At 39.8% G+C, this 9,505-nt stretch overlaps 1 protein-coding gene across 3 annotated transcripts in view; it reads right to left on the bottom strand.

Moving 5' to 3' along the window:
- Positions 1 to 8,986, bottom strand: part of kif19 (kinesin family member 19) — a 38,373-nt gene extending 29,387 nt beyond the window's left edge. The window contains exons 1-3 of one of the 3 annotated variants that reach the window (XM_042224166.1): positions 8,879 to 8,983; positions 8,412 to 8,543; positions 6,699 to 6,779 (exon numbers count right to left, since the gene is read on the bottom strand). In XM_042224166.1, coding sequence (XP_042080100.1) covers positions 6,699 to 6,779; positions 8,412 to 8,450 — 120 coding nt within the window. In that variant the 5' untranslated portion in view covers positions 8,451 to 8,543; positions 8,879 to 8,983. Of the gene's footprint in view, positions 1 to 6,698; positions 6,780 to 8,411 lie in introns of all 3 variants that reach the window. The other 2 variants (XM_005913543.3, XM_005913544.3) reach the window with 2 other exon arrangements.
- Between the last annotated feature and the right edge of the window lie 519 nt (positions 8,987 to 9,505).

The raw sequence follows: 9,505 nt of genomic DNA, 5'->3' as shown, positions 1-9,505 counted from the left end.
TTGTTTGATGGCAGATACTCCCTTCACCCTGGCCAAAAAGGCTAAAATGACCAAAGAAAAAGTGGAAAACAGCTAAACATGAGAGATTTTTGGACAAAGTTTGTGTTTTTTCCATTATTTAAAAAACACAAACACAAAAGAGTGATACCATATATGCCCTATAGCTGCAGAAAAGGCTAACATTGTTATCTTTTTACAAAAAAAACAGCTAAACATGAGAGGTTTTTGGACAAAGTATGTGTTTTTTCCATTATTTAAAAAACACAAACACAAAAGAGTGATACCATATATTCCCCATAGCTGCAGAAAAGGCTAACATTGTTATCTTTTTACAAAAAAAACAGCTGAACATGAGAGGTTTTTGGACCAAGTTTGTGTTCTCCAGTCTTTAAGCACTGGTTCGAGCATCGTTTAAGCACCGGCACCATTTCAAAAGTACCGGTTTGGCACCGGTATTGGATAAAACCTAAACGATACCCATCCTTATATATAATACATTTATTGTGCAGCTCTTAAAGCTACACAATAAATGGAGACATGACTCACCTACATCACCTTTTCATAATTACCATCCTTGCAGAAAAGGTAAGTTTTCTATTCTCTGACTCAGTGCTATGATTGAACATTTTCCTCTGATTCTTGTTTTAATTGTCCAATGTAGGCAATTTTCGGGAAAGGCAGTCTCATGGATGAGCCCCACCAGAGAGACAACATGTTGTTATGACTGTAGTAATACGGTAAAAGCCCCCATAGAGACTGGTTCCCACTAGATCATTAATACCCAAGGCATGCAATTCTTTGTAAACACCCTGTAATGGTTAGCTGAAAATCTGTCCATCTCAAATACAATTTCTTTTCTTCCTATTTTTATTTCCCTCAGTCTTTTTTGGCATACTTGTTTCTCTTCCCACTCAAAAATTTGACTCTTCCACAACTGATATTTTTAATTTATTGCTTTTTCAGCTCTGGCTAGAGTTATCTCAGCCATTGTGTAAAAGCTTTTTTACCTAATAGTTTTGCCACAATGGACAAATTCTTGCCTGTCACCTATTAAAGCGAGCACATCTATGGCCCTGCCTTAGATGTGCTGTGAGAGGGATCACTCACAGCACACGCAAACATGCACGATCCAAAGGAGGGTGTAGTGAGAAAGCTAACTCGAGGTCAGGTGTGAGAATAAGGAAAGCAAAGATTATCCACTTTTCTGGAACAGGCTGTCTATTTGGATTGACACATTAACCCACATTTGAAGAAAAACAAAAAAGTAGGTCTACTTTCCACGTCTGGCCCAAACTGCTGCTCTCTGTGGTGCCACTGTTGCCATTTTAAGTTCAGTTCCTGTGCCTAGCACTTTCGCTGTATGCTATTTGCAGCTGTGAAGCTATTCAAACAGTCTGCCTCATAAAAACACTCCACCTAGACAAAGTGTGCCATTTTTTCCCGTTTTTGTTAGAAATAGGCTAGCAAATGTGCTGTTGGAGAGAACATTTCCATTAACAGAGGGTGGAGAAACAATAAGGGAGCAAGTTAATTAGGCGTATTTATTGAGTATATCTTATGCATGGCACTGAGACTTGTAAGCATGCTACATATAGAATCACATTTTCCACATTTTTAATTAATCCTGGAGTCTTACTAGTTTCCTATTGTGTGTTTGTGTTTTAAATACTGTTTGTTTTCAGCTAAGAGCTACTGCACAGAAGCTTGTTATGTGACTGCATAGTGACAATAAAGAATCTTGAATTAATGTCAGGATGGCTACCTGACCAATTTTATCAGTCACTGAGTGTCCTATGTAGCATTCTGTTTGCTGGCACTTTTGTATCCTGCAGTGCAAACCTTTTCTAATCTACACTACACTGTTTTCTTAGGGAGCTGCTTTTTTAAACCGGGCTAATTACAGTACAGTCTCTAATGCGAAGGCAATTTGAATCTTCTTTCACTGACAGGCCAGCGTAGAGGATGTCGGAAACTCTATACTGAGCACTTGAGGTTAGGTGCTTCGTAGTTCACAAAGGCAGAAAATTTGCCAGTTAATGGGCATACTGTAATGACGTTGACCTGTGCTTGGACCAAGCTGAATGCTGCTGATTGTCTCAAAGGACGTGATCTTTACAAAGGAAGCAGGAGGTAAAAGGTTACATTTTTGTTTGCCTTCTGGCTGACATTCTCTCTCTTCAGGATAAAGATGAACATGAGAGACAAAACCTGTCCCTGAGAATTTTCTTTAGAACACCCGATATATAAGTACATGGGAATCCCTGCACATACCCATGAAATGCAGTGCAGAAAGCACAGACAAGCTAAGCTGTACAGATGTTCCACTAATGAATGCAAGAACGTATTTGATGCAGACAATTCACCTGCTGACTGAAAAGCAACAAGGAAAAATCCACAGTTTTTGTAAACTTCTTCCAAAACGTTTCCTTTATTCTCACAAATGTTGGACTGTAATTTTGAGGAACAGAAATGAAAAAAACAAAAACAGAAAACAAAAACAAACAATGGCCGTGACCTTGTCTAGGTGTCTCTATGGAGATGAGGCCTCAACATAAAGCATTCCCCTCTGTGTGCTGACAGACCAGCCTGGCCAAAAACATGCCTTACAACTCCAAAGGCTAAGACACATGGTGCGTGACGCAAACACTCAACTCTACTAAAAGATATTTTTACATACATGTATATGAATTTATGTACTAATGTTCCTGATATTCCTTTTCTGGCTCTGCCTTTGAAAATGGATTCAGTTTTTATATAAACTGCACATTTATAAGGGATCTGTGCAAAAGGTTTTTCTTAATTTACTCTGTAAAAATAATCAGCTTGTAAAGTGGAATTGCTGAAGAGAGCCACAGGGTGATGCCTCCTTTGCAGTGCTTGAATTCGGACACAGGCACAGAAATAAGGCTTTGACTGAGTCAGATATGCCGAATAGTCTCTTTAGAAGTAAAAATTATGCCAAATTATTGTTTTTAAGTTGAATTAGGCTATTTAGTTTTTCCCTCAACAGTTCAACGTTTCTTTGATTCTCAATGTCCATAGTGTTAGAGGCTACACCGGTTGCATTAGTTCAGTGGTCCCATAATGTAGTGGTTTACACATTTACCTAACAAACGAAAGCTATCTGGAACAGTCCCGGGAGCAGACATAAATCCTCCCAGAGGAGGCTGGTAAAGTTAAAGTTCAAGATCAAATGTGTGGAGAAGCCTGCTATACTGATCCCTTGTGAAAGAGCTGAAAGTAGCCAGTCTTAATAATTCAAGGTTTCTTTGTTTCCCAATGACCATTGTGTCAGGCAGTGATGGTGTGATGGTACAGTACATCCATCCATCCATCCATCCATCCATTCGCTTCCGCTTATCCTTTTCAGGGTCGCGGGGGGCGCTGGAGCCTATCCCAGCTGTCATAGGGCGAGAGGCAGGGTACACCCTGGACAGGTCGCCAGTCTGTCGCAGGGCCAACACACAGGGACAGACAACCATTCACATTCACACCTAGTGACAATTTGGATTATCCAATTAACCTATCCCCACAAACTGCATGTCTTTGGATGGTGGGAGGAAGCCGGAGTACCCGGAGGGAACCCACGTACAGTACAGTCAGATAAATTACCACTACTTTTCTGATAGGGATAAAAGTCTCTTTTCTATGCTGAAACTTCACTAGATTATTATGCTCTTGAGTGACTAAAATCTGCAACATTTAAGATCCCATTCACATATATTACCCACTACACCTCTGGCTAGTTTACTACTTACTCAAGGACAAGAAAAGCCCATTAAGTGTAAGTGCAGCAGGTGGTCCATGAAGATCCCTACAGGCTGTCTCTGGGGGAAGAGTAAGCCTGAGAGAGAAAAAGAGCAGGTGGCACAAGGCTTAACCTGAGCTAAAACTCATCCAATGAGCTCATCTCCACAGGCTTAGCCAGCTTCCAAGTTGTCTGCTTTCTGCCAGGACAGCCAGATCTGGGTACTCTGGTCCAGTCCGTCGAGTCAGCCACCAGCCCTCTGCTAATCTGTCTGAGCACTACCGTTGGGCCATATGTTTACCATCTTACCAACAAAGTAACATATGCACTGTCTTGTTTGCTTGCAAAAAGATGCTGTCTATAAAGGATTTAAGATGTAGTGTAGACATCACTCTTTATTTCTCTGTATGTGATGACTACCACAGGAGTGACAGCTACAGGTAAACAGATTCAGCCCTGTCGTGCAATATAATCCCACCACATCCACTGTGAGGATGTGACCTTATCTCACAATATCCCCTCCATTCATGTCAAGGCAGCCCAGGTAAGCCCACAGGTAAAAAAACAGATCCCAACAATCCCACTGTCTCGATAACAAGTGTGTAGCGTAAGCTCCACTAATCCTTTGTTGTGAACGTGTACAAGTGAACCTGACATAACCTCAAAGACGCCACACATCAGCACTCTCAGATATAATAAACTATGTACTGTGGTATTCAGGAGTGAAATCAACACACTGAGTCAAGCTGAAGAGGAAACATTTTTTTCTAGCTGAGGTTTGGTTGAGCCTTATTATAGTGGCTGTGTCAGCACCATATCTACCTTCCTGGTGTTATGCACTAATCCCCTGAGTCCAAGCCAATTTTAATGATGTCATGCCAGACTGGTGCTGATGTTGTCCTTAAGCTGCGATTAAATTACTTACGTTAAGACAAACAAGTGATATACCAGCGTCGTGGATAATGAGTTTCTAGCAAATTCCCTCAACAGCATGAAAAAACACAAATCATACCCTTTATTGAATATAACATTCTCCACAAACACTTCTCACTGTTTTACTGTGGTGAGTCATCTGTTGCTACTGTTAATTTTCTTGTCTTGGTTAAGAGAAGCTTCCCACCACCAGCAGGCCTACAAATGCCTCAATCAGCCTACACTACGTGAGGAGACACCTCAGCAGGTTCCCAGTCACGATGTTCATTATCGTTTGCACTACCGTCATCACCACTGCACAATCTACTAAATGATCTCGAAGAGGGACCTGCTCAAATGTGAGGCGTAATGGTGAAAATGGTCCTCAAGGGACTTGCACACGCAATGTGTCCTTCTCATATGAAAGGTCACATGGTAGCAACCTCATTAAATACTATGCTCATTGGGAAAAAGGCCACCTGGTCTATGACGGCAAACCAAGTCCAGTTTCTTTTTCTATTCCACTGCCAGAATAAATGAATAGAAAAATCAAGTTTTGGTTGTAGTTTATGAAATATGCCTAAAACTCATTGCTATGGGGAACAGCTATGGCCATGATAGCCAATCTACATTCTGTTCATTCTGAGTCATTCTCGTCATGGTTTACTCTAATGGAAAACACAATTAGTGTAATAGCTCCATTCAAAGCTGCTTATTTGTCAAATAAGTTGGAAAGTAATGTCAAACAAGTTGGTGGAAAACTGAAACAAGACCACAGTGGAAACAAATAGAACCAAGCATGAGGCTGCCGGTACTGGCTGTTTTCATATTAAAGCCAGATGTGTTGTTTTGTCAGACCAACAGTAAAAGCCAAAGAAATTCAAATTATAGAAACAACAAAACAGAAAAAGACTTTCCAATTAAACTGTTTGTCAAATTGCATCATGGTTAATGTAGGCGCTAAGTTAGCAAGATAAAAGTATTAGTGGAATAAAAATAGGCATAAGCATTTGTCCATTGTCCATTTGTCTGACACTACAGAAGAAGTGCACTGCTAATTGGTGAACTACTCATTTCCAATGACTAGGTGGCTGAAAAATACTTCATAAGCATCAGACAGATTCAGAAATAGAAATAATTACTACTTGCTGCCCTAGCCGTCTCTCTCTGTTGGCATTCACGTCACAAAGTTCTTGCACCATTATGAAAATCAAAATCAATGCTTTTTATGACCTTTTCAAGACCTCAGTAATTGGAGCGGCACAGTCTTTATGTTACAATTATGTGGGCACTACTGGACTTCAGAGATACTTTTTTCTGGACTTAAAAGATACCAGAGGGAAACTGCACCACACTTCTGTTAAAACATGTGTACCTGATTTATTTTGTACAACAAAAAGCAGATCAATACACCAACTATTTTTTTTTAAATCTACAAGACGACTTGGTGTGGTGCGTATACATGACTTAGTGCAAAGCACACACTCACTGTTACCATTAACCTTTGTATGCATTACTTTCTAAAACTAACCCCTGTTTCTCTTTCCGACAAGCATATGTCAGTATTAACAATGTATGACATGATGAAGCTACTTTGAAGTTGCTGACAGACCAGTACAAGTTGATTTTAATTATGTTATTGGGTTAGTGCTTGTTAGTGTCACAGTCCATATAACTACAGCAAGTGACATTAAAACCGCATGTGTAATAATGTTTTTTTTTTTTTTAAATAAATCTTAAAGGTGAAAATTTTAAAATATATGAAGCACATAGTCTAAGACCTTTAAGGAGCTTTTTATTACTTGAGTCTGAATCTTGCAGCATTCATATACATATGCATTATGATGTATGCTTTATAAATTAGGTTGGTTTTTTTTGTTTTTTTTAAAGAGATGCTGATGTTGCAAAGGTCCCTGTAGGCACCTTATTTGTGCAGTCTCATGACAAGCAGGAAGGAACACAGTATCCCTCTTTCACACAAAGCCACCCCATCACTCACTCACATGCAGAATGAAAAATTAAAAGACCAATGTCTCACCTGGTCGTCCACTCTGTGGGCCACGATTGTAGCCCCCTCCTCCTGCTCAGCATCGCTGAGGGGTCGGATTCTCAAGGCAACCTGCAGCAAACAGAGCAAACTCTGAATGTAATCAGCTTGGATATGTTCGGTTTCATGACATCATATCTAAGAAAATGACACTGACCGCACATAAGACAACATGTCTAAGGTTTTATCTGTAGTTTAAACTGAATTTTTACAAATGCTTTAATGTCACTTGTTAGAGTGCTTCAACAGAAAAGCATTTTATAAGAAAAAAAAAAACTGGCTCATATATCAGATGCAGCGCACGCTGTGCTGATTTTGAACATTACAATGGTTTTGGGAATGAAGAAAGCAGGTGAGTAATGTTCAATACGGCTCAGGATTGGCTTTGTGCAGGATAAAAAAAAGAATCCCTCAAGATGAAATGTGATTTAGAATAATAAAGATGTGCGAATATAAGTAGGAAGGGGAACTATGATACACTGCTATATTCCATTAAGGGAGTTGTAAAAGATGTATCCTAGTAATAACCCAAATTCATAAAAATGAAACATAAATTGCATGAGTAATCTTTCAAATGTCAAACACATTTTTTTCACCATTTAACTTAATAATTAGGAAAAATGCAGGATCTTCTAACTTTTAAGTCTTTTCTCTCTCACAACCCCAATTCAACCAGGGTAGGTAAACTGGAAACTCAAAATATCACTTTAAATGCAGAGCTGTGGTTTTAGAGTCTAAATTATGAATACTGGATGGCACTTGGCAGACACATAACAACTTAATGAGTGGAGCATTGTAATACGACAGCATTATGCACATTCAGACTCCTACTGTTAGTCTAAATCTGTCTGCGTGATTTAGAGATCAGCAGAAAAGCTCTGACTGAATTAAAACAGGATGAAAACAGAGTGTAGCAATACCAGCAGTGTGTTAGATCCACAGGAGTGGCACATGAGCTGCATTCATATGCATTCAAACAAATGTGCTATGACGTTCATGTATATAAGGGCTTTTATAGTGGATGTGGATCCACCTTGGATTCACCTAGGCAACAAATAGAAATAAGAAGGTCCTCTCTCTATCAGCACCATGTAGAAGGTGTATTACATGGGGGACAAGAGAGGCCGGGCAACTGAAACAGCCACTTCAATAATTCAGGTAAGGGCTGCATTGCAGGTGGTATAAAAGAAAATTGAACATTCACTATAAACGCCAGCAGCTTAAATGGTTAGGAATTCAAGAAGAAACCACTAGAAAGAAGAACAAGAACCTAAAAATAAACTATGCTTAGGCTAACTCCATGATGCCGCTAATATATTTTAGTTTAATTAAATTATATGTTTTAATGCCGAGCTCACTTAGGGGTGAATAGGATGGGTTTTTTTGTTTGTTTGTTTGCTTTTTTATATATAAAAGGTGGTATTTGGTATCCAGTGTGAAGCCACCTTTTAGTGCATATGCCATTCAACAAAAAATACAGGCATTTTTTAGGCAAACTTCACAGGACTGCAGCCTACAGGTGTACTCTAATGAAGTGATCACCGAGTGTTCAGTTAACTGGCAGAAAATTTATGAGCTTGTTTGTATTAAATAGTGATGGTTTTCTACTACTCACCAACAGAGCGAACTCATTTGACAAAGTTAATAAAGGTGTTAGAGCTCAATAAAAAAATATCATTAAAAAAAGCATAGGTTGAAACTCACAGTTAGCTGGTGGTCCTTTGACTCTCCGGTGTCCTTCATGTTCACTTTCGGTCAGCCTGAAGGATAGCGAGCATCAACAGAAAACGGGGCACTGGACCATCCCGCTCCCCGTCACTACCTGCATGCCACCTACTCTTTAAGAAAAAAAAAAGCACCTGCAGCACACCGCACACACCTAACAACTACTAATATACCCGGGTTCTGCCTTTAATGCTCACTGGCTGTAGCTTGTCCGTAGTAACAAGCGCGACTGGCGAGCTAACAATCTCTTCGAGTCGTTTTTACTCAACGACATTAGCTTTCCTACAAATACCGACCGACTCTACTCTCACTCGCTTCCTCTTTGTGTCCTCGAGAGCGCGTCGGTGGGTATCTTCCACGCAGCGGGTCGGGAAACACGGGAATAATTTAGCCAGACAAAGAGTTAAAGGTAGCGGCAGGTAACAGCAGCACCAGCAACAGCTCACCTGCTACTCGCACTTCTCTGTGTCTGTCCTCGCTCCTCTCCGCTCCGTGTCCTGTGTTTACGCGCGCGCGCGTCTGCGTTCGCGCGTGCTGTGTTGTCCCTGGAGATTCGCGGAACACCGGCAGTATCAAATCAGCTACTGTAAACACCAGTACATCCGATTATAAAATAAAACCCTCTAGTCCGGGTTTTCATTGCTTTGGGTGAATAAATAAATAAATAATATGGCATGGCATGTGTACTCCCAGTTTTCCTATCCTAGGCTACACAATGATTGTAAAGGAAATACAAACATAACCCTCTGTACCTTGTAAAAGTGCTTCATAGCAACCTGGGTCATATTAACATTTTATAACGCTTCTGAATTTCAAAAGGACAATAAAGTAGACAAAAAGTCACATTTAAACGAGCATTTATCAGTTATTGGACTGGATGTGCCTTTATTATTAATTATTTTTAAAATAAATATTTTGGAGAGTTTCAAAAACACTTTTAAAACAATGGTGAATATTTTTAAATGGCTGTATGCGTTTATCCAAACCAGTTATTGTGCATTCAGATAGATCTGTGATCCTAATATCACACATTTTACGGACGCGAATAGTTGGAAAATGGTAACCTTTTTTAA

This window comes from Haplochromis burtoni, unplaced genomic scaffold (assembly GCF_018398535.1).
Source record: "Haplochromis burtoni strain Fernald_Lab_line unplaced genomic scaffold, NCSU_Asbu1 Contig_6, whole genome shotgun sequence".
NCBI lineage: Eukaryota > Metazoa > Chordata > Actinopteri > Cichliformes > Cichlidae > Haplochromis > Haplochromis burtoni.
Note: the sequence above shows the minus strand (reverse complement) of the source record. Positions and strands in the feature narration are given on the sequence as shown.